Source organism: Zea mays, chromosome 7 (assembly GCF_902167145.1).
Source record: "Zea mays cultivar B73 chromosome 7, Zm-B73-REFERENCE-NAM-5.0, whole genome shotgun sequence".
NCBI lineage: Eukaryota > Viridiplantae > Streptophyta > Magnoliopsida > Poales > Poaceae > Zea > Zea mays.
The window spans coordinates 88965688-88992439 of NC_050102.1; the positions used below are offsets into that span (position 1 = coordinate 88965688).

Sequence of the window (26752 nt, forward strand, 5' to 3'; positions counted from 1 at the left end):
CAGCACAGAGAGCTTCATCAGGAGGGCTTCTTCAACGAAGATGACTGGTATGACAATTTCCATCATGGAAATTTTGCTTTTGATGATGCTTCTCCTCTGTCAGCAGAACTGTAGGCTACACCTTGGCCTCCGCCCTACAAGCCACCTCAACTACCCATGTACGACGACCACTCAGATCCGAAGCAGTTTCTAATGAGTTACGAAGCAACAATATCTTCCTATGGTGTCAATACTGCAGTCATGGCGAAATCTTTCGTCATGGCTGTCAAGAATGTTGCACAAACCTGGTACTCCTCTCTTCGGCCAGGAACAATCACATCATGGCAGAAGCTGAAGGATATGTTGATCACCAGTTTTCAAGGTTTTCAAACGAAGCCGGTCACTGCTCAAGCCTTATTCCAGTGCACTCAAGATCACGAAGAATATCTTCAGGCGTATGTCCGAAGATTCTTACGCCTGAGGGCACAAGCGCCAACAATGCCCAATGAGATTGTCATTGAGGCCATGATTAAGGGGCTTCGGCCGGGGCCTTCAGCCCAATACTTTGCCAGGAAATCCCCTCAGACTCTGGAGAAATTGCTTCAGAAGATGGATGAATACATCCGCGCTGACAATGACTTTCGACAGAGAAGAGAGGAAGCTTACGTATTCTCCGAAATAGCCAGGGGCTTCGGAGGGAGGTTTCATCCTAGACATGTCAGATCGATTCATTCCACCCAGAATGATAACAGGGGAAGCCAGCAGCAGAGGCCGCAATATTCCTCCTAGGCTTCCCAGGCTTCGGGGCAGCAGCAGAGTTATCCTCGGCCTCCAGCTCCAAGGGGCAGAGGTGCCAGGGGCTTCGGAGGAAGATTTGGGGATCAGCCAAGGAAAATTTATTGCTTATTCTGTGGTGAGGACAAGGGCCACACCACCAGGATGTGCCACATCACCATCCAGAAACAAAAAGAAATAGCAGAAGCTGCAGCCCAACAGACCCAGCCAAAGCAAGTCATGCATACTGCTTCGTACCACTCGCCTTATATCCCAAAGTATGTGGGTAACCACCCTGCAGTTTTTGTTGCTTCGACAAGTCAATCTCAGGCATCTTGGCAACAGCTTCCACCTCCACCACCAATGCAACGAGGCCAGCAGCCAGAAGGGAGTCAGCATACTCAACACCAACGAGACTTCAGAGAAGAGTCCGAAGCTCGAACAGTCAATAGTACTGTGCCAGAATCGAAGCACATTTATTGACAAATATCCTACCTCAGCAGCAGTTTTTGCATTCAGTATCATTTTCTTTTTAATAAGGAACAATTATTGAAAGTCTAAGTGTTTTTTGTCGTTTTCAATTTCTTATAATAGCTTCGACTTTGATATAGTACAAGTATACCTTCTCCACAGAATAACGGAGTCCAAAAAGTTGCCAAAGCATAAGAACTTATGGTTACGGGGTGAATCTTTGAAATAACAAAAAGTCGTTCCTAAGGGAGCACAGTGTAAGTTTTCTGCTCAAAAGTCGTTCCGAAGGGAATGCAGAGCTTACAGCGAAAAATAAACGCTGATTCCGCTGAAAGTAAAAGGCGAAGAAGCTCCTAAGGGAGGCTTACAGCGAAAAATAAACGCTGATTCCGCTGAAAGTAAAAGGCGAAGAAGCTCCTAAGGGAGGCTTACAACGAAAAATAAACGCTGATTCCGCTGAAGTAAAAGGCGAAGAAGCTCCTAAGGGAGGCTTGCAGTGAAAAAACGTCGATCTTCGGCAAATATCATTTTGCATAACATCACATCATCACATCATTTGCATAGCATAACATCATACATCATATTGCATCAACGACGCAAGAAGGGGGTCTCAGTATTGATATTTGAAGATTGTTTCGAAGAAATAGTGCTAGGGCACAAAAACAGTTATTGAAGAACTATACCTTCGTCAAACTCTGAAATGAAAAGATCTATTGGTTATTGATTTTACGAGGATTGGTTACTGATTTCATGAGAACACATATATTATTTACGAAGCATGAAAAGAAGGGAAGGTGTTTTTTTCGCCGAAGGCTCAAAAACGGTATGTATGTGAAGTTTCATGCATCGTAAAGAATAGAACCATAAATAGTTTATATATTACATTCAAAGTTACAAAATATTACACATGTTCCTCAACAAACATTACATTCTAAATGTTTTTACAATAACATCTAATCTTCCCTTAGAACTACTTCTGTAGCTTCATTTAGTAGCTGATCAACAACTTTATCCATGATGGCTTCGGCCATTTTTCTAATTTCGTCGTCCCCCTTCACGTGGGGGTCCGCCGATGGCTCGGTAGGCTCTGAGGGAGGAGAAAGTGCGGCTGTGTTACAAAGAGTAAACAAGTTCGAAATCAAAAAATTACAACAAAAAGCCAAAAACCACTAGTTAATACCTATTTGCCCTTCGAGATCCGCACTTTTTTCAGCGGCCTCTGCTACTTTTCTAGCGTCATGAATACCTTTCTCGCTTTTTCGTATAATTTCTTGGGCCATCTCCCAGCCACCATTGTCCCAGATGTCGGTGAAAAATTTTCCATCGACCAGGCTCGCTTCGGCCGAGGGGTCTTTTATATCTTCAAAGGATAAGGCGGCTTCGAATTGTGCCAAGAATTTCACATGGTCATAGCCTTTCCTCTCCAAAATAGTAGCAATCCTCCTGGCACCCGAAAACGCACATATGTCTCCACGACTATTCAAAATTTCTTTAAAAGCTTCAGCTTCGTGGCTGATCCATCCAATTGGGCCTTCGGGGTCACCCCTTATGAAGTTCTCCTCACTTGAGAATGCGCCAACTCTGGCGAAGCTGGTTCTTATTTTCTTAACACATTCTATAGATTTTTCATAACACTTTTTCTCGGATGCCCGAAGCTCTTCAATGTTTTTTCTAAGTGATTGGCCCATTGTTCACTAATTTCTCGTTTTGTTTCTTCAAGTGTGCACTCTTCTTTAGCTCTGACTAGTTGTTTCCGAAGATCCTCGATTTCGCGCTTCTGAGCCTCAGCTTGATCTTTGAAAGCAGCTTCGTCTTCTTTTATTTTATTCACTAACGAGTGCAATATTTTATCTTTTTCGAGACCTTCGTTCCTTAGTTCAATTACTTCGGAACGAAGGTTGCTCAAGGCTATGGTACACCCTTCGTCTTCAGCATCTTTTTGTGCCCTGAGGGCATTGCTAAGTATAAGGCCCTGGAAAAAATATGTGTTAATAAGTTTAAGCAAATAAAAAAATTTGGTTTCAAGAAAAAATACAAAGATCTCATTTTTTTCACCTTTAAACTATTGTATGCTAAGCTGTCGGCCAGCTTGTTCTTTGACAACACTGAGAGCCCGTCTTCTAGTGTTGGGAATCCGAAGCTTTTGCTCATCTCCCGACAGACAGAGATCTCCTTGCTGTCAGGGAGACAATACAAGAAGTCTTCTTCTCCGCTGCCTTTGAATATTAACGCCCCCTTTGGATATTTCAGTTTCTGGGCATAGAACTGAGCCTCTTGCTTTTCTTTTTCAGTCATCTCTTTCCCCGAAGCATGTCGTAAAATATAATTGAAAGCTTCGGAAAATGCTTCGGGGGCGGCAGTGTCAGTTTCTTCAGCTGAAATTTGTTCTGCTGCTTCTGTTTCTTTGGTTTCCAAGGATTTCACCTTAGCGGGCTCTGAATGCTCAGCTTCAATCTCAGCTTGGTGCTTTGAAGCTTCGGCACCAAAGGCTTCAATTTGCACTTCGGGAGTTTCAACAATTTTCTTCGGAGTAGTGCTTGAAGACTTTATTGTCTCCAAAACATCCAGTACATTAACCATCCTTTTTCTTTTGGGGGTCATTGTTGGACCCTTTTAGCTTTTTGGTGCTTCAACTTTTGCTGAAGGACTTAAAATTTCATATGTCCTTGTTTCTGTAGCCTTCGGTTCTTCTATTTTCTCCATCTCCGGCATTATGACTGGCTCTTCAACATTCGGTAGGGGAGTCGGCTCCTTGGCTTCGGTGGCCGAAGAGGTTTCACCGACAAATTCAGGCACTGTGGCCGGTTCAATATAGCGTGGCCGGTGCGTAAGAACCTTTACCTTTTTCCTCTCCGGCGCTGGCACACTGGGAGCGGCTGAAGCAACTTCCTTCGCTGAAGCAGGATCTTTCCTTTTCTGACCCCGTGTTGGGTAACGGTAGTCAGGGTACACGAACCCAATGGCATCAAATACTCGGTTGAGTCTTTTCTTCTTCCGGCCTCCGAAGGCTGCGGACAATGCATTATCTTCTACCTTCGAGTATGGCCCAAGTAGCTCATCGCTTATGGCCTCAATACTTTTCAGCCAGTCATCATCTGGCTCGACGAATTTATCTCCATATTTGAAGGTGAATTTTAACCTAACTAGTCCACCTTCGTTAGGTTCGCCGACGGTTTCCTTCGGCATTTCCCACTTTTCTGCAAGTGGCCATACTCTGAAGGCAATGTGTTCTTGGATCAAATCCCTTGTCCCGATGAAAGAACAAACCACGCCGAAGGCCCTCTGGCATTCTTCGGCTGCTTCGTCAATTTCCACCTTCGGCTTCCGAAGGCCGAAGCGCTGCCAGATGGGATGTATAATGATATCTTTAATATCTTCTCACGTCTTCAAGTCGTTCTTCACATAGAACCATTCCTTCATACAGTCCCCAGGCCATCTCTTCCAAAAAGTTGGCACGGGACAGCTCGACCCAGAGCGGGCGCCGAAGCTGTAGCAGCCAAAATTGTTATGGTATTGCTCTTTATCCCAAGGTTTTGTCTCATATAATAACTCATGCATGCTACAGAAACTTTTGGCATTTGGCTCCAAACCTTGACTCTTCACAGCCCATACGAAGATGCCCATCCTTATGATTGCTTCGGGAGTAATTTGATGGAGGCAGATTTCAAATATCTTCAAAACTTCCACGACAAAACTGCTCAAGGGAAACCAAAGTCTAGCCTTAAAAAAGCTTCAGAATATCACGACTTCATTCTCCTCGGGAGTCGGACAAGTTTTCTCTCCTTCGTCAGCCCTCACAATAGACAAGTCCCGAAAATATCTACCCCTCATATTGACAAGATGACTTTGTTTAATGCTTGATTTCCCAAAAACTGCATGGCTTGGTCGCCAAGGTCGATCTTCGGAATCTTCACCACCACTTTCCACATCATAGCTGTCACTATCACCAGTGTCTTCAGAGAGGCCCTCTAAAATCTCCTTAGTAATCTTCTCTGTGTTTGTCTTTGCTATTGATTCAAGGAAGCCGAGATTCATCTCTTCGGAAAGGCTTAGCTTCGACTCAGCAACAGCTTTCTTATCTTCAGACATCTTCGAAAATGCCAAGAAAGTGCTCTCAAAGACGAAGCTTAAAATTTTAAAAAAGCCAGGCAAGCGTTGGTGTGCAAAGAGCTAAAAATTAGGAAGGCAAGAGCAGACGGCAAGAAAGCATGCTAAATGTGCTCGCAGTGCGTTCTTATTTATACGCCCAATGCGTTGCATGTGGCAGGGCCCCACTTGTCATTGACTATTGCTATTCTAGCAAAGGAAAGGTGTTTTTTCGGACCTTCGGCTTAAGGCCTCCGTCCATATCGCAATCTGAATTTATTATTCTAGCAAATTAATATTGCGAGGGGCTACTGTTGGGGGCCTTCGGCTTCCGAAGGTCCTCAAAAACATGATGTGACAATGTTTTCTAAGTGAAATATGTGAACAGGTATCTTCGGAATCAGATCATGAGCATACAAGAGCATGGTCAGGACGAAGCCTGAGCAAGACGAAAGGTGATTATGACGAAGGACAAGGTGATCACGAAGCTGTGCGCAGAAAAGCTTCGGCATGACAGCAGAAAAGGGGAACCGACTTAAAGATGAAAAGGCAAATTAGACCTCGAAGAATTACTATAGAGTTATTAGCAAATGTAAAGGGCATGAATGTAATTCTACATGGGCTGCGTCCCTTGCCTATAAATAGATGAACAGTACTCCCGTACTGTTCACGCTGACTGGGCATTCGCTTTTTGCATCATGCTTGTACCCTTGCTTTCCTTCAAACCAAAGGTACATCTATAATTTGTAATTGTGGATATGGTAATGCAAATAAAAATAAGTTGATGATGGTGTTTATATTATTTTTCGTATTTCGTATATGAATTCTTCCTCATTATTTATTGTGTTTACGAAGGTTTTTCCTTCATAACCTTCGTCCGAAATTCATTATATCCGAAGGAAATAATGTCTCGAAGGATGAAGGACTTTAACATTTAACACTTTTCATGTTGCCTTGTTCTTAACTCTTAGCATTTGAGAACAAGTCCCCAACAATAACGAGCAGGATATAAAATATAGCCCTCGTTATCCTGAGGCATGTGAGCCTTGCCCTTAACAAAATTAGACAATCTTTTAGGGGCATTAAGCTTGACATTGTCTCCCTGTTGGAAGCCAATGCCATCCTTAATGCTAGGGCGTCTCCCACTATAGAGCATGCTTCTAGCAAATTTAAATTTTTCATTTTCTAAGTCATACTCTTTAATCTTAGCACTAAGTTGAGCTATGTGATCATTTATGTTGTTTAATTAAGGCTAGGTGATCATGGATAGCATCAACATTAATGTCTCTACATCTAGTACAAATAGTAACATGATCAACACTAGATGTAGAGGGTTTGCATGCATTTAATTCATCAATCTTAGCATGTAAAATAGCATTTTCATTCTTAAGATTGGAAAAAGAAACATTGCAAACATTTAAATCTTTAGCCTTAGCAATTAATTTTTCATTCTCAATTTTAAGGCTAGAGAGTGATGCATTCAACTTGTCAATCTTAGTAATCAAACTAGCATTATCATTTCTAAGATTAACAATCGAATCATCACAAATATCTAACTTCTCAACCTTAGCAATCAGTTTTGCATTTTCATTTCTAAGGTTTGAGATAATATCATGGCAAGTGCTTAGCTCACTAGTTAATTTTTCACATTTCTCTACTTCCTGAGCATAATCATTTTAACCATGACATGCTTCTTATTTTCTTTAATTAGGAAGTCCTCTTGGCTATCCAAGAGTTCATCCTTCTCATGAATAGCTCCTATTAATTCATTTAATTTTTCCTTTTGTTCCATGTTGAGGTTGGCAAAAAGGGCAAGCAAGTTATTCTCATCATCACTAGAGTTCTCCTCAGTGGAGGCTCTAGATTTTACCTTCTTTTTGCCGTCCCTTGCCATGAGGCACTTGTGGACGACGTTGGGGAAGAGGAGACCCTTGTTGACGGCGATGTTTGCGGCGTCCTCGTCGGAGGAGGAGTCGGTGGAGCTCTCATCGGAGTCCCACTCCCGGCAAACATGGGCATCGCCGCCCTTCTTCTTGTAATACTTCTTCTTCTCCTTCCTTCTCCCCTTCTTGTCGTCGCCCCTGTCACTATCACTTGATAATGGACATTTTGCAATAAAATGACCGGGCTTACCACACTTGTAGCAAACTTTCTTGGAGCGAGGCTTGTAGTCCTTCCCCCTCCTTTGCTTGAGGATTTGGCGAAAGCTTTTGATGATTAAAGCCATCTCCTCATTGTCGAGCTTGGAGGCGTCGATGGGGAGCCTACTTGACGTAGACTCTTCTTTCTTTTCCTCTGTTGCTTTGAAGGCAACGGGTTGCACCTCGGGTGTGGAGGTGGCGCCTCGCTCTATGATTTGTTTGGAGCCTTTGATCATTAGTTCAAAGCTCACAAACTTTCCAATCACTTCCTCGGGAGACATTAGTTTATATCTAGGATCACCACGAATTAATTGAACTTGAGTAGGGTTAAGAAAAATGAAAATGAGTGATCTAAGAATAACCTTGACCATTTCATGGTCATCCCATTTGGTGCTCCCGAGGTTGCGCACTTGGTTCACCAAGGTCTTGGGCCGGTTGTACATAGCTTGTGGCTCCTCTCCTTGGTGAAGCATGAATCGACCGAGATCCCCCTCGATCGTTTCCCTCTTAGTGATCTTGGTCACCTCGTCTCCTTCGTGCGCGGTCTTTAGCACGTCCCAAATCTCTTTGGCACTCTTCAACCCTTGCACCTTATTATACTCCTCTCGACTTAGAGAGGCGAGGAGTATAGTGGTGGCTTGGAAGTTGAAATGCCGAATTTGGGCTACCTAATCCGAGTCATAGCCTTCATCCCCCACGGATGGTTGCTGTGCACCAAATTCAACAATGTCCCAAATACTAGCGTGGAGTGAGGTTAGATGGTGCCTCATTTTATCACTCCACATACAATAATCTTCACCGTTAAAAACCGGTGGTTTGCCTAGTGGGACTGAAAGTAAAGGAGTGCATTTGGAAATGCGAGGATAGCGTAAGGGGATCTTACTAAACTTCTTGCGCTCATGGAGCTTAGAAGTGACGGACGGCGTGTCGGAGCTAGAGGTGGAAGGCGATGAAGAATCGGTCTCGTAGTAGACCACTTTCTTCATTTTCTTCTTCTTGTCGCCACTTCAGTGCGACTTGATGCGGGGAGGTGATTCCTCCCTCTTCTTGTTGCCGGACTCTCCCGATGGAGCTTTCCCGTGGCTTGTTGCAGGCTTCTCGCCGGTCACCATCTCCTTCTTGGCGTGAGCTCCCGACATCACTTCGAGCGGTTAGGCTCTTAATGAAGTACCGGGCTCTGATACCAATTGAAAGTCGCCTAGAGGGGGGGTGAATAGGCAAATCTGAAATTTATAAACTTTAAGCACAACTACAAGCCGGGGTTAGCGTTAGAAATATAATCGAGTCTGAAAGAGAGGGTGAAAACAAATCACAAGCAAATAAGGCGGATGACACGGTGATTTATTTTACCGAGGTTCGGTTCTTGCAAACCTACTCCCCGTTGAGGTGGTCACAAAGACCGGGTCTCTTTCAACCCTTTCCCTCTCTCAAACGGTCACCTAGACCGAGTGAGCTTCTCTTCTCAATCAATTGGGACACTTAGTCCCCGCAAGGACCACCACACAATTGGTGTCTCTTGCTTTGATTATAAAGAACTTGGGAACAAGAAATGGGGAAGAAGAAAAGCGATCCAAGCACAAGAGCTCAAAAGAACACAACAAAATTCTCTCTTCTAGTCACTAATTGTTTTGAGTGGAATTGGGACTTGGAGAGATTTTTATTCACTCTATTTGTGTCTTGTATTGAATGCACTAGCTCTTGTATTGAATGTGTTGGCTGAAAACTTGGATGCCTTGAAGTGTTGGTGGTTGGGGGGTATTTATAGCCCCAACCACCAAAGTGGTCATTGGGGAAGGCTGCTGTCGAAGGGCGCACCAGACAGTCCGGTGCGCCACCGGACACTGTCTGGTGCGCCAGCCATGTCACCCAACCATTAGGGTTCGACCGTTGGAGTTTCTAACATGTGGGCCACCGGACAGTTCGTTGGTGCACCGGACAGTCACTGTTCACTGTCCGGTGTGCCTTCTGGCGCCTGCTCTGACTCTGCGCGCGCAGTCCGCGCACTGTAGTTCACTGTTCACCTTTTGCAGACGACCGTTGGCGCTGTAGCCGTTACTCCACTTGGCACACCGGACAGTCCGGTGCTACACCGGACAGTCCTGTGAATTATAGCGGAGAGGCAATCCCAGAAACCCGAAGGTGGCTAGTTCATAGTTGATCTCCCTGGTGCACCGGACACTGTCCGGTGGTGCACCGGACAGTCCGGTGCGCCAGACCAGGGCAGCCTTCGGTTGTCTTTTGCTCTTTTTATTTGAAGCCTTTCTTGGACTTTGTATTGATTTGTTGTGAACCTTTGACACATGTAGAGCTTATAATCTAGAGAAAACTAGTTAGTCCAATTATTTGTGTTGGGCAATTCAACCACCAAAATCATTTAGGAAAAGGTTTGACCCTATTTCCCTTTCAAGTGTAATCAGCTGGAGCACGATCGTTGGTTTGACGCGGCGTGGTGCTGCCGGGTTGGAGCTGGACATGGTGGAGCCATTGGTGATGACGAGAGCAGTTGCGGCGGTGTCCGCTGTCGACGACGTGATCGTGTTTTCCATGACGATGAGCTAATCGTGAGCCTGGATGAACGTTGGAAAGGTAGGCATATGGGGCAGCATCTGCTTGAGGACGTGAAACTTGGGGTTGAGGCCGCGGATGAGCTGGTGAACAAGCGCTCGTTCGCCGATGGCGTAGCCACAATCGGTGAGCGTGTCGGACAGAGTCTTGAGGCGATGGTAGTAGGCCAATGCCGACATATCACCTTGTTGAAGGTTGTGAAGATCCTGTTCCAGCTGGATGGCGCGACTGTCATGGTTGCCGAGGAAGAAGTTGGCGATCCTGGTCCAGACGCCATGCGCGGAGATGTCGTCTTCATTCACCATGTCGAAGAGGTCATCCGCAAGTGTGGCGTGAAGCCACATGAGGACGGTTAGGTCCTCTTGGATCCATAGCGGATCATTGGGCCTGGCCGGCGAGCCGTCGACGTGTGGCATCAGATTGAATCTGTCGAGAACAACGGTGAAGAGGCGGCGCCAGTGCCAATAGGCTGTGGACGTCATGTCCAGCCGAATGTTGATGAGACTGGTGATATTGACAGATTGAGCGGCTCCAGCAAGTGACAAGGAGCTGGTCGCAGTGAGCGCCGTTGTGGTGGTATATGATATTGTGGAGGATGACATGACTGCGATGGTGGAGTTGATGACGGGAGCCGACTGATTTGACAAGGGTGGGCAAGGGAGGGTACGAAGAAGAGGATCGAGGGATCGACTAGATCTGTATCGCTCTGATTACCATGTAGAATAGCTATGAACCGTTGTCCATTGCATTCATCTCATGCCTATAAATAGGTTATGTGCATTACAGATAGAGACGCATGCAAAACGGTGAGGCGCAGCTCACGCGGCATGCAAACGGTGAGGCTCAGCTCATGGGATATCTACGCAAGGTATGCAGCGGATATGGCATGTAGCGGATATGTACGTATACAGTACAAAAGGGTTATCCAATAGGAAGAGAAGGTCATCAACAAGCAGACATGCTGTCTCACGACGAGGGCAAACGCCGAGGATGTTCATCAACGACCTCACAAACCTCGACCAAGGTTGTTCACCTAAAACTTGTATTATACGCGCGCTGTTAATTTGGTTCGTTACCGCGCGCAGCGCAGGACATGCATGTGCGGTTTAAGTTAATAAGGCTGTTAATTAATTACTCTCTCTTTGTAATTAATAGTCTCAGATGTCACCGAGACACGAACAGCCCCTGAGCTACAACAGGCTTCACACTGAGGAGAGAGCAATAAGGGGCTGGCTGGGTACAATTACCAGGTTAACTAAAATTTACGAAAATTATCCATTCTGCCTCCAAATTTAAAAACTCAAAGAAACTATATAATTTGCTTGTACGTGCTGCTGCACGCTTCCAGGTTGCAAGCAAGATAAATACCCAGGAAATCATTCGCAGGTTTGAAGAGAAGCATGCAAACGTACGACGACGACGCACTACTACTGTAAATAAATACACACGCACACGCTAGCTTATCGATCGATCTCTTCTTTGTTTTTCACTGGTACACAGATCCTCTATAGTGGCAGTTCTAGAGACGTTTTCACTGGCGCCATTTTCACTGGCGGTTATTCAAGAACCTTAATCAACCGCCAGTGAAAATAGCATTTTCACTGGCGGTTTTATTAAGAAAACCGCCAGTGGAAATGCTATTTCCACTAGCGGTTTGTTTTATTTAGCCGCTAGTGGAAAGGTTTCCCGCCTTTTTTTAAATTTTCGTACTGAAATTTATATATTTACATGTAGTATTAATATTAAAAGCAACATGGAATTAAATTCTATCATACATTTATATACATCAAAGTCTTGTTTACAACCATGTATGCATCACACATTATATACATCAAAGTTTTCACTTAAGCTCTAATAACTATCTCGGCTAAGAGATAGTCTACTAATTTCTGTTAGTATTCTAAACTCTGGCAAAGCTAATGTTCCGGAAGCATCGTGATATTTCCCTTCTGCGGGAATGACCTCTTTCAATATGAATGTGCACAGGTCCTCAACTATGCCATACAATGCACCTTCAGTCAAGTTCTCTGGGCTTCTTTGTTGAAATTGTTGTAAAGGAAGTTTATAAACATCATCTATGTATACTCAATAATAACACATTTGCATCTTTAATGACATAAATACATACGTGACTATTACTAATAATACCTTGCCAGGGTTCGTGATGTATCGTCCGTTCATTATCATGAACTCGCACACGTAGAACCCACATAGGACCGATCCGGGTGGTTGCTTGTGGCACTACATAACGGGAGATTGGTTATTTAGTTGCAACATTGTCCTATGTACGTACATGTATGATATGTATTCATAAATTCACATACTTATCAGCCAGTTATAATGGATGTCTAGTGGCACGCCTTTTTTGGACGTGTCGTACTTTCCACCATGTAGCTTATAAAACCTAAATGCCCTGTGATCTCAAATAGAATCACCATGTTATTCTACAATTCTCATCGATATAAGTATGCATGCATAGAAAAGGCTTACAGCTCTAAGATGCTGAGGAATTTTGAATAGGCCGAAGGCTCGGTGTGCAAGGAGTCGAGCACCAGCACCTTTCCAACCTTAGGATAAATGAAGAAGCATATCCAGTGGTCCCTGTACGAATCAAACTTGTGATACATGTGTATTGAAATTATTAATTTTATTTATGCAAAATCACACTTAAAGTTGTACGGGGCCACTATGGATTCCCTGTCTTGAAATTGAAGCATTGCGTGTCCTATGTAGGTGGCGTATCTTGCTTCAAAATCCTTCTTCAGATCCTGGATACGCACCTCAATTTCTTCGTCTGTTAGCCCCTGTAATGCTTCGTTGCCTTTTCCGATTCTAAAAGTGTGGTTATCCTCGCATATCTTTATTGGGTTGAGATACCCAACCCTTTTACTGGCACTAGCATTGGGATTGGTACCATAAAGGATCTCCTGCTGATCATGTTGCATTCTGCAACGCACACGTGCATGTCAGATATTGAAAATTTATACAACTCACTAATAATAACACATATATGTGGAGTATGAGTGACACTTACAATGCAAATATGGTTACAAGTTGCACGTCGAGTCTCTGAAGGTTCATCATTAACCACATGTCCTCGAATGTAACAACGGCTTTTTGATTTGAACCAATAAAAGCATGGGCTGGTATATTAACACTGATGGTGTCGATGCCAACTGAAGATGCCCGCATGTACCAATCATGCAACCTTTTAATATTAGCCGGGACCTTCCTTAGTTTCTCAAAAGTGAGTAGTGGTCTGCCCGGCACATATTTTTTAGGCACGTTTTTATAATCTGCCTTAGTTGGCTTCTTTATCTTTGCGGCCATTGCCTCAGCCTTTTTTGCGGACTCCTCGAGATCGGCCAAATCAACAGTGTCTGACGTGAGGCTCCGTCCAATCCCTTTCAAAAAATGAACAGTGCCAGCAGTGGATTTACTCTTCTTTTTCTTATCGAACGGGGACACTAATTTTGGTATAGAAACTTTAGATTTCTTTGATGGTCGTGGAGATGGCTGTGGAGAAGGTGGATCCCTGAAGGGCGATGTATGTGGCGGAGACGGTGGGCCACCATGAGGATGAGGAGGAGGGTCAGAAAGAGGATGAGGAGCAGCATGTGAAGTTTGAGGAGGTGATGATGGATGTACAATAGGAACAACAATTTGAGAAGGCGGAGACGGTTGGGCCTGCGACGAATTCGACCAATCAACCAATTCGACATCCCTTCGAGGCCAAAGGATAAAATTCTTGATAGCTTGTCCAAGTGTCTCGATACCTTCGGGCCCAGGGATGTCTAGCATGTCGTCCTCGTATCCTTGGATGACTGTCGTCACTTCTACCTTGCAATATTCTTCTGGAATGTCGTTTCCATGGAACTTGCGTCCTGGGATCGCAAGGCCTGTGGCTACTTTCTTTGTACGCTGATTGTTAATACCATATCTTATAACTAGTGTGCATGACACAGGCCTTGTGATGTCATCAACTGGATAGCGGACCTTATTTCCTGTTGACGCGACAGAGCTTGGGATGGTCGTACCCTCGGTGGCAGCCGGCGTTTGAGCTGCTGGAATTATTTGCATCTGTGGAGTGGTCATCTGTTGAACAGACATCGCACTCGCCATCGCCAATTGCTGCATCAATTCTGGAGGAGGATTCGATAGCATTTCAGACATCAGGCCTTTGAACTCTTTCTTGGCCTCCTCCTTAAAATAATTCGCCATCTCTTCCTTGTATCGATCACGTTTCTTGTACAGACCTTCCCATTATGGTCCGAATCCTTCCTTCCATCCTTCCTTAGATGAGATTCCTCGTACATGCCCAGGATGCTCAGGGTTACCGAGACCAGTCGTTAGAATGTCTTTCTCCCTTTGCGGCTTAAATGTTCCTTCGCTCTGCTTAGCTGCAATTGCATATATGTTTTTTGCTGCTTCTTCGACAATGGGATCATCAAAAGATACACCAGACTCAGTTTCCCTTGGTTTTCTAGCACGGATCCAATTAGCTGTCCTTTCACCAAGTTGCTCGGACAGCATCGGCAACCCTGCAGCCTTCTTCTCGGCGTTTCTTGTCTCCATTTAGGAACCTGACGCTTGTAACCACCTGTGCCAAGGCGGTGGCGGTATTTGTTCTTCTTAGACAGTTCTGAATTTGCCTCACTTAGCGATATGAAATCAGGGCTGCTTCTCTGCTCTAGAAATACTGCCCACTGACCTGCTGAGATTTTATATTTTTTTCGTCGGGTCTAGGCCTTTCTTTGCAAACTTTGTATTCATCTCAGACCTCCAGTTTCGGAAATTGATTGCAAACTGCTTCATCGTGTATTTTTTCACGAGTTCTTCTGAACCCCCAGGCAAAACGAAATTCGTTATTAGCTTATTCCACATTTGATTCTTGACATCATCTGATACATCTCTCCACTGTCAGATTGTGATGTCAAGATTATCTCTAACTAAGAACCCAAGTGCATTCCAGAACTTAGGCAGTGCCTCTTCTGGAGCTAGGGGCTGACCATTCGGGCTCACGTCTGTGATTTTATATGTCTTGTCAGGAAACTTGTTTAGCCCCCTGTCACCTCTGTTTCGATCGCTCTGCTTCCTTTTCCTTGACCTCTCGGTGGTTGTCTCGGTCGATTCCGGTGCGCCTTGGGTCGGTTCCAGTGCGCCTTGGATCGGTTCTCGTGCGTCTTGGGTCGGTTCCGGTGCGTCTTGGTATCGTGCCGCAGCTTTTTCGAGCATCGCACGAAATTGAGACAAGACCTTCTATTCATGTAATAAAATGCACAAGAAATCATTCATGTGTAATAGACATTGTGAAATCAGCTAATTAATTAGGTACACACACGAAATTAAGGATGTGTAATTTACCTCATGTTCTTGTGGATCATAAGTAGGGTCACGTTGCAACTCACGCGCAGCGGCCCTATCTATCCTAGTGGTAGGAAAAGGGTCGCTAGGCGTTTCATATCCTTCACTGCTGGATTCTTCTTGAGCAACACTCTTGTCCATGTGGTCGGGCCCTAATCCTTGGTCCTTGGTTGGAGAACTCATTGAGCTACATATTAACATAAGCAATAATTAAATTTATATTAACAAATACCCTAACCCTTAACCACTAACACTAACCCTAACCCCTAATATTGTGATACGAATATTATCGAGTTACGTATAGAGAGGGAGAGTCGTATAGGACGTAGAGAGAGAGATGGAGAGTCGTATAGAACGTATAGAGAAAGAGAGAGGGAGAGAGGAGGAGTCGTATAGGACATATAAAGAGGGAGAGAGGGAGATGGAGAGTCGTATAGAACGTATAGAGAGAGAGAGAGGGAGAGAGGAGGAGTCGTATAGGACGTATAGAGAGGGAGAGAGGGAGAGAGGGAGATGGAGAGTCGTATAGAACGTATAGAGAGAGAGGGAGAGAGGAGGAGTCGTACAGGACGTATAGAGAGGGAGAGAGAGGGAGAGATGGAGAGTCGTATAGAACGTATAGAGAGGGAGAGAGGGAGAGAGGAGGAGTCATATAGGACATAGAGAGAGATGGAGGAGTCGTATAGAACGTATAGAGAGGTGATGAGAACTCGCTCTGTCAAGTGGGGTTCTGAGAGTTGCTCTTAATCGAAGCAACGCAAGTGTGTCGTACGTCGTCTTCTAATTTCACTAGCTAATAGTACTACAATGGAATATGTTTGCCATGTTTCATCATCTATGGCCTCGCATCGAACACCACTGTTTTGTGACATGCTCTTTTTGTCCTTGGACTTTGTACAAAATGTGAATCCACTAATGTCATAGGTTTGCCATGTTGTGACCTGGCGTGATGGTCCAGATGCCAACCCCTTGATGGTTTTTTCTTCTATTGTTTCTCCACGTGGAATGTCCTTCACCATTAGCCATGTGTTGAACCGCTGCTTATGTTGCTTCATTACCCAATCAGTCGTATGCCCAGGATTTTGCTCGTGAAGCTCATTGATGTGTTGTTGGATAAATGGCTCTATTATCGCTAGCTGATGTAGGATGCTGTGATGTGCCTCAAGTACTGTATTGTAATCTGGTGGGATGAAAGATTTCCGTCCCATCCTCCCGCTTCCATACAATCTACCCTCGTGTCGTGACGGAGGCAGACCTATTGCAACCTGGTCTTTTAGGATACTATTGCAGAATGGACCTCCGGACTCAATGGCCTCTTCGGTACAGTACCCCTCTATCATGGATGCCTCGGGACGAGCACGGGTTGATATATAGCCATTCAGTATTGACATGAAACGCTCGTACGTCCACATTTCATGCAAGTACATAGGACCCAATGCCTCTATTTGTGGCACCAAGTGCACCACAAGGTGCACCATAATATCAAAGAACGATGGAGGGAAACACATCTCAAACTGTGATATTGTCTCCACTGCGAATTCCTGAAGAGATGCCAACTCATCACGGTCAATTACATTTTGTGAAATTCTGTTGAAAAAGTAGCACAACCGTGTGATTGCCATCTTTAAAAACAAAGGATTTATAGCCCTGATGGCAATAGGTAGGAATGTAGTCAACATGACATGACAATCATGTGAGTTGTAGTTGGTGACTATCAGGTCTTTCATTGACACAATACTTCATATGCTAGAGCAGAATCCAGATGGGACTTTAAATTCTTAAGCCAAACACACATCGCATGTTTCTCATCTACATTGAGATTGTAGCTTGCTGCTGGGAGATGATACTTCCCATTTTCTTGAAGAACATGATGTAGTTCCTTTTTTATGCCTAAATTTACCAAGTCCATGCGTGAATTGAGCCCTTCTTTTGTTTTGCCCTTTATGTCTAGCAAGGTGCCAATTATGCTTTCAAACACGTTCTTCTGAACGTGCATACCATCGATCGCATGTCGCACATCTAACTCTTTCCAGTAAGGCAAGTACTCGAAGAAAATAGACTTTTTCTTGAATATAGCCCCCGGAGCTGGTTTGACATCCTTCCTTGTTTTTCCGTCTTTTGTCTTCTTCCCGAAAACAAACTTGATATTCCTGACTATTTCAAAAACTCTATGACCTTTATTGTTACCCGATGGAGCAGTAGAATGTAGTTCACCATTATTGCCAAAGTACTTATCCATCTTTCGCATGCGGTACCTGTGTCCTTCCAATAAAAAGCGTCTGTGCCTCATGTACACTATCTTCTTAGATGCAGTAAGGGACACGTAAGCAGTTTCATCAATGCATACTGTGCAGCCAACCTTTCCCTTAAACTGGCCTGATAATGTGAAGAGTGCAGGGTAATCGTTGATCGTAACAAAAATAATTGCTCTCAGCGTGAATGAATCTTTACGATACTCATCCAACATTTGAACACCCGTTACCCACAATATTTTCATATCCTCCATTAAGGGCTCTAAAAATACATCCATATCAACTCCAGGTTGTGTAGGTCCACAAATAAGCATGGTTAGCAAAATGTACTTCCGTTTCTGCATCAACCATGAAGGAAGGTTGTATATGGTGAGGATCACTGGCCATGTGCTATGCTTGCTGCTCCTTTCAGCAAATGGATTCATTCCATTAGTACTCAGTGCAAACCTAACATTTCTTGGTTCATCGGCAAAGTCTCGGTGGTTCTCATTGAAATCTTGCCACTGCCATCGTTCTTGGTTCATCGGCTGGATGTCGAAGCTTCCCATCGTTTTTGTGCTCATCAGAAGCATGCCAGCTCATAAGTTTGGCATCCTCAGGGTTAGCGAACAAACACCTCAATCGATCGACGACGGGGAGGTACCACATCACCAAAGCATGAATCTTTTTGAGCGCATAATAGTCTACTTCTTCTTTTTCTTTGCTCGTGGATTTTGAAGTCTTCTTTTTGGCTTTCTTTCGCTTCTTCCCTTTAGACACAGATGCAACACACTCTTCCTCTCGATAGTCTTTATTCGTCTTGTACCTACTTGCACCACACTTTGGACAGCTCTCCAAGTCTTTATAATCATCACCTCGATAAAGGATACAGTGATTTCTACACGCGTGGATCTTCTCCACGCCCATAGTGAGTGGACTGATTAGTTTCTTTGCATAGTACGTGTTAGCAGGCACTTTGTTCTCCTTTGGAAGCATGTCTGCGACAATACTCAAGAACGCATCGAAGCCAGCATCAGACAGACCATATCTAGATTTTAACATCAACAACTTTAACACAGACCGGAGCATCGTGAACTCTTTGGTACAGCCCTTAGACTCGTCGTACAAAGGCTCTTCTGCTGCCTTCTTCAGGGACTCCATACCTTTCATGAAGAACATCGATGGATCTGTATGACGACGCAACATTGCCTCTAACAACTCTGCATCTTCCTCGTCCATAACATTTGGCAGAACATGGGTTCTTTCACGTTCATTTCCTCTGGCGTAACCATGATCAGTAACATTTGGCACTACATGTTCGCTCTGTGGAAGAGGTTGTTGTGTCTCGTGAACGAACTGAAAGCTGTCGTCGATGTTCGCAGGGTTTCCAGCTGTATAAGGCGAAGAGCTACCCTCTCCATGCTTTGTCCAAATTATGTAATCCTTCACAAATCCTCGGCATACCAGATGAGATATGATTTGTTCTGTGTCATCAAATACAACAGCATTTTTGCAGTCCATGCATGAATAATATATGTGCTTTGTCTTTGTTCTCCAAGCATGGTTCGTAGCGACAACAATAAACTTATGGACCTCAGATATGTATGATGGATCTAGCCTTGATAAGTTATACATCCAGGATATCCTCTCCATCATCACCTGTAAAAAAGTAACATAAAACACACAAGGCACACAAATTGGCAAGAGAAACATATACCAATATTTCGTAACAACTAAATATATCATGGATAAAGAAAATTGGCAAAAGAAACATGAACAACCTTTCTTAGCGACCTTCTTCCAAAAAATAAAGATCAAAACCTCCCCTTGTATTTTGTGAAATCTGGCCTTCCAATAAAAGTTGGGCTGCGCGCGAGCTACACAGTTTTTGTCGGGAAGGATGAAGCATAGGCGGTTGGATCGATTAGGCAACCTAACTACTTTATCTCTAACACATGGTGAAACCCTAGATCCAAAATGTGGCTAAAATGGAGGAAAAATGAACAAAATTTGGCAAAAGAAACATAAGCCAAACTTTCCTATCAACTAATAAACAAAAAATTTTAATACCCAAACCTATCTCTAACACATGGTGAAAGCCTAGTTTCAAAATGTAGTTAAAATTGAGCAAAAATGAACAATAATTGACAATTGAAACATAATTAAACCAACCTTCCATACAACACATTCACCATTCATTAAGCAACTAAATATGTGTTATGGATAAACTTATTTGAGAACTAAACATGAAAAAGGAGAGGGAATAGACAAAAACTAACCATCTTAAGCAACCTCATTTGAGGAAAAAGAGAAAATAACCTAGCTATACTCTTCTCTCTCACATGTAAAACCCTAGATCCAAAATGTGGCTAAAATTGAGCAAGAATGAACAAAAATTGACAAAGAAACATAAACCAACCTTTCTTATCCACCTTCTTCCAAGAAATGAAGACCAAAACCTCCCCCCTTATATTTTTGTGAAATCTGGACCTCCAAAATCGCCTCCAATGGAAGTTGGCTGCGAGCATACAGTTCACTGTCGGGGGGAAGAAGAGGGGTATTTATAACAGACAGTTCACTGGCGGTTGGCTTGAAAAACCGCCAGTGAAAATCTATTTCCACTGGCGGTTATCTTAACACAACTGCCATATTTCCACTGGCGGTTCTGTTACAGGTTGTGTTAAGATAACTGCCAGTGGAAATTGGTTTCCACTGGCGGTTCCCAAGCCGGGCCCGCCTCGTTTTTTTTTACTGGCGCGCGATAACTGAAACCGCCAGTGATAATTTATGAGTGCCGCAGGCTATGAGCTCTTTTCTACTAGTGTTTATTCCCCCGCTGATCGAAATGCTCATACATATAAATATATATAAAAATATATAGCTGATGGAGGAGCGCGAGATAAAGCTGATGAGGAAGGAGATGGTTCCCAAGGCCCAGCTTATGCCAGCATTTGACAAGCCATTCCACCCACAAAGGCACTGAATATATATATATATATATATATATATATATATATATATATATATATATATATATATATATATATATATATATATATATATATATATATATATATATATATATATATAATATTTTTTAAAACTATAAAGTTGAGTATGTACGCAAGAATTCTTACGTAGCACGCGAATGCATGTGTGCATGGCTGCTGTGCTAGGTGCTTGTTGGTAAATTTCCACGTACGGCGCTGCTTGTGCCCCTTTAACTTTCACTTTTTCTCCCTGTCTTTTATCTTCAATTCTCTTTTAGCTATAGTAGCTTTGTGATTATTACAAATTGTGAAGCTTAGCTAGGAAACAAAAAGGGGTTCATCATCGATCGTCACTCAGGACGTTGCTTTGCATGCGCCATGCACATGTACGTACGTCTGTTGGCAGAGATGAGCAATAAAGCTTGCATATAGTAGCGTGCCATGATATGAGCCTTGCTTGCTTGTGTTTTGCGCGCGCACACGTACATATGCACGTCGCTTTTGCGTGTGACAAATTTGTCGCGCGCACATGGATCTGGAACACAGACACAGTAGTAGTATACGTTGACGAATGAACCACGCAGGCATGCATCCATGCATGGCTTCCGAGTTCCGGCCCGATCGAAATGATGCATGCAAGGTCAACGACGACGACATGCATGCATGCCCGCGTAGGTTTCATTTGCATGCATGCTATGTGTGCCGCATGCAGCTTCAGCCAATGATTTCATTTTATATGTACCTACTAGTCCTAGCTAGAGAGAACGCGCGCATGCATTGATCCGCTTCACACCGGCCGGTTGTGCATGCATGCGGTGCGGATGCAGCAGTTTGTCCATCTTGCAGGGCTCAAGGCAGCAGGCACGGCACGGACAGGCTATAGAGAGCAGGACGAGAGTAAGGGACCCTTTGGTAGGGCTTATTTTTCAGCTTCGGCTCTGGCTCATGCAAAAGTTGTACCAAACACCTCTTTTTCAAATGGCTTCACCAGTGAAGTGCTTTTCCAAAATGAACTAGAGGACATGAGCCAAAAAAAGTGGCTCACCCGGCTTCAGCTCACGTCATTTTTGCACAATAGCCCTCCCACTAGCCTAAATTATTTTTTTTGGTCCTACCCTCAATCCCTAGCCACGTACAGGAGAGATCGACCAGTATAGGGTCTTTCTGAAAAACAACCTATAAGCCGTTTTGCCAAATGATTTTTCAGAACGGCTTTGGCTCATCTAAAGAAGTGGCTTCACCTCGTGAGTCAGAGCCAAAGTCATTTTTGGAGAAGCCAGAGCCCTGCCAAAGGGGCCCTAAATAATAGTAAGGGTTCTGACCAGAATGATGAATGCCTGCCATGCAGCTTCATACAATTTAATATAAATGTCTTTCTCTCTCTGTGTGTTCATGCATGCATGCACGCCTAGTCGCCCTAACGTGTCACATCCCTTTCACGGCGAAAGCTCGTTTATTCCAATTGTATGCAGCGGGTGAAACATGCTGACAGCGACTGTGAATGCGCAACAAAGCTCATCGTGCGTACATATGCATATACTAGCAGTTGATCGTGTTTTACTACGATTTTTATATATCATATAAAAGTAAATGTGGTCTGATAGTTAGCTCTAAATTTTTGTAGCAGGCGGTATGGTTCGAGTGCTCGCTTTGCACTATATTTTATATAATTGTGGATATTATGGCAACAGATAGCTCCAGCTTCAGAAAATTTGATAGAGTTGGTGGAGTAGGTCATTAGATGCTCCAGAAAATCGTGGAGCTGAAGCTTAAGTCTTTAGAAACATTTAGATAAATTATTTTTTACTATTTAGATTAAAATATTTTTAAAAATAATTAAATTAATATTATATACTACAGCACCACACTGAAATTTGAACTAGAGTCATCCTAAACACCCACTTAATACCAAGTTCCTAGTACACAAGAGAAACCATGGACCAGCCATGGGCCTGCTCGGCCCACGAACCAGCCCAATACGAAGCGTACCGTCTGTACGTATGCCGCATCATACAAGTGAAAAAAAAAGATTCTTTCTAGCTGTTCAAACTATTTGTACGGGGGTCTGATTTTCGCTCCTTCCTAAACAATAAAGCAGACATCTAACTCCTTAAACCCTATATTATATTCAGGTTACTTCCCTACTATGGCTGGCAGTGGTTTTTGTACTCTTTTTAGATTTTCTTTTTCTTTGTTAAATGCTTCATAAGATTTTAAAATCTCAAAAAATGTATCTAAGATTTTTTTACATAAAAACCTACAAATAGACCGTAAAAATTCCAACTAAACTATATAAATCTCGTGAAAAATATCTTTCGCTAATATGAAAAAATATTTAACTATGTCATGTGTAGTTAGGAACCTCCATTCTTGGCAACATCTGTATGTCTAGTGTAGTCAGATGCTATGTCATGTGACCACTCTGTGTCCACATGCGGCATGCACTATATGCCCAAACCCCCTAGCCCACACACGCATGTGAAACAATGAGAGTCGTCTTTGATACCATTTGTAAAACTCCGGCCACTCATGGACCGGTAGTACTTACTCCTAACAGCCCTCTAGGATCATATATCATCCCCACAGACCAATACAATTATTTTGTGCACACTTTGTCCTTACTCATGCGCACCCGAGAAGACTTCCCGGTCGGTCAATCATCCCAAGATTGCTTTGGGGCAAGCACGCTTAACCTAGAAGTTCTTTTGAGACTGGCTTCGGAAAAAGAAGATGCACCTTGCTGGTATGAGTATTATATCAATCCTATTAAGCCTTGGACCAGGATATCACAACTGAGCTATATGGCTTAGCCTTCATGACTTACACCACTATGGTTGCACTTTTTGGTGTTCTATGCTCGATTCTTCTATTATCTTTGACCATCCTGGTGGGCCTCTAGCAGCCCTTGGCCTGTCGACCTATCCTAAAGGCACCCTGAAGAATGGAGGACTTATGTGAAGGCCCTCCTGTAAGAGCCTTGATGAAGGTCTACTAGGTTTTTGTTGTGGCATCCACAATGAAGGGCTTCACCTAAACTTCTACATTAGTGTCCCAATCGATCCTTTTCCACACTTGGACCTTATGCTAAGTACTAGCGTTCATGAAGTCCGTGAGAACATTTTGTTTCTTTTGATAAGTGAACCTTCAGGCACAATGTTTCTCTCCCCCCATAGAGAAGTTGGATTGTTGCTTTGACGACTATATATGAGGGAAGGGGGGGTAAAACCAGAGATTCCCTCATCACCACAGTAAAGCCCCAACTCTCTTCACTCTATATCTCTAGCACTCTAAGCGAAGTGGCGTACATCTGTGGTTGTAGGCCTTGGTGTGATGTTTTAACATTAAGGTCAAGGACTACAATAACAATTTAGGGAGTTTTTTATTATTTGTGTGAAGGCTCGATATTTTTTGGTTTTATAGAAGGATACTTTAGTTAATGTTGAGGCCAACTTTGGTGATTTTTTATGGATTCATAGGTGAATACTTTAGCTAGCATGAAGGCTTCAGTCGATTACTAGCACCACTAGATGCAAGAACTCAATGAAAATGCACTAGAATCACTCCAAATCTCAACTCACATGAATAACTAGACAAAGAGATAAGTAGGAGGTGTTTGAACAAGCTAAAAGGGTGTATGTTTCATTAGAGAAGCAAGATAGTTGACAACAAGATGACCACCACCAACTTATAACACCTCAAAGCTAAAGAACCATTGGAGCAACTCAGCGCACATAGACTGAGGCATTTGAGGCTCTAATGACCCCATTAGACTAAACCTCAATAGTTTGACATTTATGCCTATGTTGATGTATCAAGTTTTCGTTGAAACTAGCAGTTACTCACCTTAACGTCTACTCAAGCATATAGGTCGATACCCTATATCCAATGGTCATCGAGCCTATGGCCAAGCAAGTATAGTGCAACACACATAGAATCTAAAGACAATTTTGCTCACTGGACTAAGCCAACGCTCCATGTTAGACTAGATACCAAGGTTTGAGGTTCGCTTCAAACCTTTTTTTAAACTTGGATAGTTGGGGTCGCCTAAGTGAACATTGTAATTTGTAAGCTTATGCAAATATGCCAACTTTAAATATGTTTCAACACTTGTGGAAAATGAGTTCGCCTTTTCACAAATATTTGCTCAAAGGCTTTCCATTCAATAGGTCTAATGCATATGTAATCAAATATTCCACCTAGTGCCACTTAAATAACAAGAGTTAAACTTTATAGGTCCCTCTTAATAATGTGACCACCTATCCTAATCTAATCATGTACTCTATTATGTCTTAATAGATAAAACAAAACACCCTATTTCTGAAGGACCGACTAGGCGAACGGAGGCGGGGTGAATGGGAGCGACTAAAAATTTATCTCTCGAGAACAACATCGTGACTTTGATCCCAATTTCAATGAATCCCCACAAAACGATTGAAACTGTGTAACACAGTAATAATTTGTCTAATGTCGACTGAATATACCAAACTGCTACCAGAACACTGCCCAACTATCTACAAAATTTTAGAGCCAAAATCACACAGTAGGGCGAGCGGCAGTGCCGGGCAACTGGCCTATAGTGCCAAGGAGCGGCAGTGCCGTACTGATGAGCAACAATGCTGAGCAGGCAAAAATGCCCAGAATCTGCTCAAACTTCACATGGAGTTTGCGCTGAGGGAAAGAAGATGAATGTTGAAGCTTCACCTAGAGAAAATAAAAAACCCATGCATAGATCAAATTTTCTGAGAAGGATGGGTTTTGTTGGGGTTTTCTCAAACAAACTCAAAACGAGATCAACTCAGATCATGACCAAGAACTGCACCAAGAGGGCATATGCAGTGATCCAAAGAATATATCTCTCCACCAATCAATCCCCAAAAACACCAACAAAACAAGAACTGGAAGGTTCACAAATCCACTAAGAGAAGGAAAGGAAGAACGCAAGAGCAAAACCGACTCAAAATTTCAGCGAAGACAACTGAGTAAATCAGTTGAATCAGCCCTATGGATGGATCCAACCACCCATCCTTTGAATAGAGCAGTGAAGGTTACAAACACAGACACAATTTGAAAACATATGTTACAGTAGGGGCTACTGTTGGGGGTGGCTTTGCTGAAGACCCTCAAAACATCGTGTTACCAATCACTCTCAAGTGTGTTTCATGTACTAAAAAATGATAACGAAGCTACCCTCCATTTGAAGTAGTGCACGATCAAAATGCAAATCTAGTAAGCTTCGACTCCATTGGACCGGCGTGTGTACAAGTACGAAGGAGGGAACCTCGGCTCCGCAATGCCAGTATATGAGAAAAATGTGAATGAGAAGGATCTAGAAACTTGACCAACACATATGTGAAGGAAGAGGATGACAATGTCCTTGCGGAACATATAGTACATGTGTATAGGAACTGAGGTTATGATTGCAACTTTGTACGAAGTTGTATATTGTGCCATCACTATAAATAGAGGTACAGTGCCATGCACGAGGGGACGAGATCCCTAAGATCGAGAACCCTCCACCTCCAAAGCTATATTTTTACCTTTGTGCTACTCCGCTTGTAGACGAAGGTATTGTTGTAATCATTTGTAATGGAAAGAAGAATAATAAGAAAGGGAGCTTACCAGTAATGATTTATGCTTGTGTATTCATTCGCACTACCTTCCTTTCGAATGTCGTTCTTAAACTTAAAGCCTTCATCATTTTTTATCCTTCATGAGAAGACACAAAGAAAGGGACGAAGGTTCTAGACTTTTAATCGTGTTTCCCTATTTTGATTTTCTTTAGGAATCAAAACAGGTAACCAAGAGGAGCCAAATCCTTATTATAAATATTGTGAAGATGTTTCATTAGAAGAGGCTCATTTTGGATTCTCAGATTGATTAACCCTAAGCCCCCTTTTAATTTAGGCCTCTATAACATTTTATAAGAAGCATATGGTAGTTTGTTTGCATTTATGTCAGATCCTCTTAAAAAATAGTGTCTTCTAAATTTGTCTATCTGCTTGATCACTCCTATGGGTAGCTTTAAAGTGTACATATAGTTGGTAGGCAAAGAGTATAGGACTGAATTAACAGTTGAAGCTTCTAGCCTTGACTCAGAAACATGGAAGTATTTCCTAGCCTATTATGTATCCTATTGATTAGTGGGAGAAAG

General features: G+C 43.1%; 1 protein-coding gene and 1 pseudogene across 1 annotated transcript; one reads left to right on the forward strand and one right to left on the reverse strand.

Moving 5' to 3' along the window:
- Window positions 1–20594, forward strand: part of LOC118473023 (protein TPX2-like) — a 37859-nt pseudogene extending 17265 nt beyond the window's left edge.
- LOC100284580 (uncharacterized) lies at window positions 9705–10748 on the reverse strand. The gene has a single exon (XM_020541824.1). The coding sequence runs from the start codon at window positions 10616–10618 to the stop codon at window positions 10007–10009; it is 612 nt and encodes a 203-aa protein (XP_020397413.1). The 5' UTR covers window positions 10619–10748; the 3' UTR covers window positions 9705–10006.
- Window positions 20595–26752: the final 6158 nt, after the last annotated feature.

Excerpts from the sequence above, each read along its gene's own strand:
- LOC100284580 (XM_020541824.1), bottom strand. The coding sequence starts at position 10,618 with ATGTCATCCTCCACAATATCATATACCACCACAACGGCGCTCACTGCG.